This window comes from Mya arenaria, chromosome 8 (genome assembly GCF_026914265.1).
Source record: "Mya arenaria isolate MELC-2E11 chromosome 8, ASM2691426v1".
NCBI classification, from domain to species: Eukaryota; Metazoa; Mollusca; class Bivalvia; order Myida; family Myidae; genus Mya; species Mya arenaria.
This window is the reverse complement of record NC_069129.1, coordinates 24,894,859-24,898,247: the sequence shown is the minus strand read 5'-3', so window position 1 is coordinate 24,898,247 and position 3,389 is coordinate 24,894,859. Positions and strand designations below refer to the sequence as shown.

Genomic DNA, 3,389 nt, shown 5'->3' with positions numbered 1-3,389 from the left:
TGCATGAAAAATAGTGATATTAGACAGCTGACAATATATCCGACCACATACTTTCATATTTAAGTGTGACGTCGTTGAGAATTGAAGGGGCACTTCTTAGCAATAAATGTTTTAGTTCATTAAAACAAACTGATTAAGAATGTAACATTTTCATTGGTCAATAGCCATCATGCACATCTCACAATCTGGAATTTGATGTGTATCTGAACATTTATTTGGTATATGTTAGTTATGAGAAATGTTTTAAATGTTTTGTTGTATTCATGTTAAATACTGGTGCTGTTAAATTTTTGCTTCTGTTGCTGATGATGGTGATGACTAAGAATAGTGATAAGAAGGATAAATATTTTTCAGAGAAACAGGTGTTTTGCCTGGGTGAGGCACATGCTCAGTTCCACTTTGACAATTGCCAAGGACAACAAAAATAATGCCGTTCTTGGTTATGCTGTGTGGAGAACATTGACAGGTGAGAGTTGTTGTGTTTTAGTGGAAAAAAATATGTTTCATGATGTAAACAAAATTATGTTATTGCTTTTTAAATATCTCACAAGGTTTTCAGTAACTCTTTAGATGAGTGAAACAGATGTGTAGCTTTAAAAGCTTTTGATTTGTTGTACTTAAAAAATAAACAACATATATATTTCAGAGTTTAATTTGAAATAAAGAGATCTTATTAACAATTAACTATTCTATTCCAGGAGGGCATAAGACAATCCAATACTCACTGATGCTAGCCGGCCACACCAAATTTTCATGCGACTGGCATTTTGGAGTTTGGAAAAACAGAATGAGACACATGGATGCAGAGACAGTTGAGGTATTCAGGGAGTTAGATTTTTACACACAAATATTTTAAAACAATTATAGACATAAATTACTTACACATGTTTCAAGATTGATTAATTTCCTTCTTTTTAATACAGTTATAAACTAATAAGAAGTGGCATGAAGAAAATGGGATTTTTTATAGTTAAGATTGAAAATAATCATATATGACTAATGTTATATTAAATTGATTATTATATAAAATAAGTTCATTTATTATCATGTATATTTAGATATAATAGGTAATTAATAAATTCACTGATGTTATATACTTCATGTAGGCATTACATAGTGTAAGGGTACTGCTCAGTATAATCACAATAGTGAAATAAGACGATAACTGCATATAGAAATTGAAGCAGATATTGAGTTCTTGCACTAAGGTGACAATATTATATGTCATATTGGATCGTTTCTGTCTGAAATTCATTCATCATGTAATGCTTTTCTTCAATACAGGAGGTGGCTTCCACAGAAGCCATGTCATCCCGTAATGGCCACAACATTCCACATATTGTTGATGGCAACAGCAAACAAGTGTCGTTCTATGACTGGAGCACCTTCTTCAAAGGCATTTTCAAACCATTGAAGAACATTTCGAAATACCTTTCATTTGAGGTGTCTTCTAACGAGCCTGGGGTTTTAAGAGTAAGGAAGTTTGTTGATGCCCCTGGGGAGAAAATTAACATACTGAAAAACTGCCAAGTGGATATTGGTGTTCTGCCAGAGCAGATCTTTGGTGAGGGAATAAGTGCAGAAAGGCAATGGTACTTGCATGATGTAAAAAGAGACTTTTGCAGATCAGATAATGCTAAAAACACAACATGCCCATTGCCATTAGTTGCAAAAGAAGGCTATTCAAAGGCCAAAAAACAAAAGTTGAAATAGGCAACTTTATTGAGAACACTTTCTGTGTGTGTTTCAGCAAAAGTTATAGTTTGTTTCTTGCTATAAATATATTGGCATGTGTAAGTGGAAGTTTTATGTTTTCATTTACATTCAAAGAATATATTTCTTTGTGTTACATTGATAAAATATTCATGATCTTAGGAATGTATGGTTTCCTTGGCAAACCAAAAGTAACACACTTGATTGATCATTAAATACTTATGTATAAACATGTATTTCAATTATGGGAATATCATTGAACAGTCGGCCATCTATAGGTAAAGTATGATGACATTTATATTTTCCATACACGACTGCAGTATAATGTGAAAGTGTACATTTAAAAGTCTATATGTTAATAGTTATACATTAATATAGTTTCAATAATCCTTGCATGCATATGTTTGTTGTCAATTTTGTCAAATAAGGCATGTGTCAATGCTTTCCTTGTAAATACATTTCATTCTGTGTCATCTTACAACTCCAAAAGAATGAAATGAGCAAAAAAAAGAATTATTCTAGGTATAAGTCAGTTGCTATGGCAACCAAGTATAACATTCTTATTGATTTTAAAAATAATTGATTTCACCAGACAAGTTACATCTTTTAAATAATTGCTTGTTTTAAAATAATATGTTTTTTGTTTTGATTAATACAAGGATAAGCTGCACTACTTTTGAACAATTAACCTTGTTTTAGAAAAGTGGCAGATTTTCTTTACAGGGTCTATGGAAAATTGCTGTTAACATTCTATTTTACTACATAGCTGGCTGAAATTTTAATGCTGTACTAAAATATTTCCTGCAAACATAATCTATCAAATTCAAATGTGATTTTATATATTTGAGCTGCTTTTGCGTTTATTTGGATAAATTTCTCGTGAAAAAATTGTAGTCATGGCAACCGTTTCTATGAAATGTACATGTAGTGTTATATTTTCCATAAATGATGTTATTGATGTTATGATAATGTTTCCACAGAAATAAAAAATGCTGTATTCAATTTTAATGGAATACAGACTCTTAAAATCAAGGACGTTGTATTTACTTATGTTTCCATTTCCTTCATTTTTTTCGCCATTTTATAACAAATAGTGGTATTGCGAAATTTGTCCTCAAACCGTCAATTTTAAAGATATCAGCTTTAAACTTCAGGACTTTATTTCCGAAACATAGCACATTCAGAAAATGTAAAAACCTGAAAATGTCATTTTTCCTCATTAGGACCCATTTTCGCAGACTTGGTCACAAGTTAAAAGAGTAATGTTGTATGCCATTAAACATTAATTTTCGAACAGAAATCTAATAATCAGCGATCTGATCTTTTGTCAGCAGTCATCTATAACCGATTTGCAAAAATGAACGTAGAAATTTGCTCGTTTAAGGCAGAAAATAAAACAGTTGTCAAAGTGGTAAATCTATGAGTGTGCAGCGTATTTGCATATATTGAATATAAGTATCTATCATGTGTTTCCGGTACGGATAGAAAATTTTGACCCGAGGGCACATGCATAAGCCGGTCACGAGGCTGAGTTACCGGCCACGCAGCGTGCCCGAGGTCGGATTTTTCGATCTGGACTGGAAAAACATGATTGATATTTTTTCTTGCATATATCCCAATTTATCAATTTGTTCATTTTTTTTCGTAGAAATCAATCTTTTGGTGTACATATTAAA

At 31.7% G+C, this 3,389-nt stretch overlaps 1 protein-coding gene across 1 annotated transcript; it reads left to right on the top strand.

Annotated features, from left to right (window-relative positions):
* The first annotated feature begins 294 nt into the window (after positions 1-294).
* Positions 295-2,778, top strand: LOC128244673 (uncharacterized). Its single transcript, XM_052962704.1, has 3 exons — positions 295-466; positions 699-817; positions 1,285-2,778. The coding sequence occupies exons 1-3, from the start codon at positions 385-387 to the stop codon at positions 1,711-1,713; spliced, it is 630 nt and encodes a 209-aa protein (XP_052818664.1). The 5' UTR covers positions 295-384; the 3' UTR covers positions 1,714-2,778.
* The last annotated feature ends 611 nt before the right edge of the window (positions 2,779-3,389 follow it).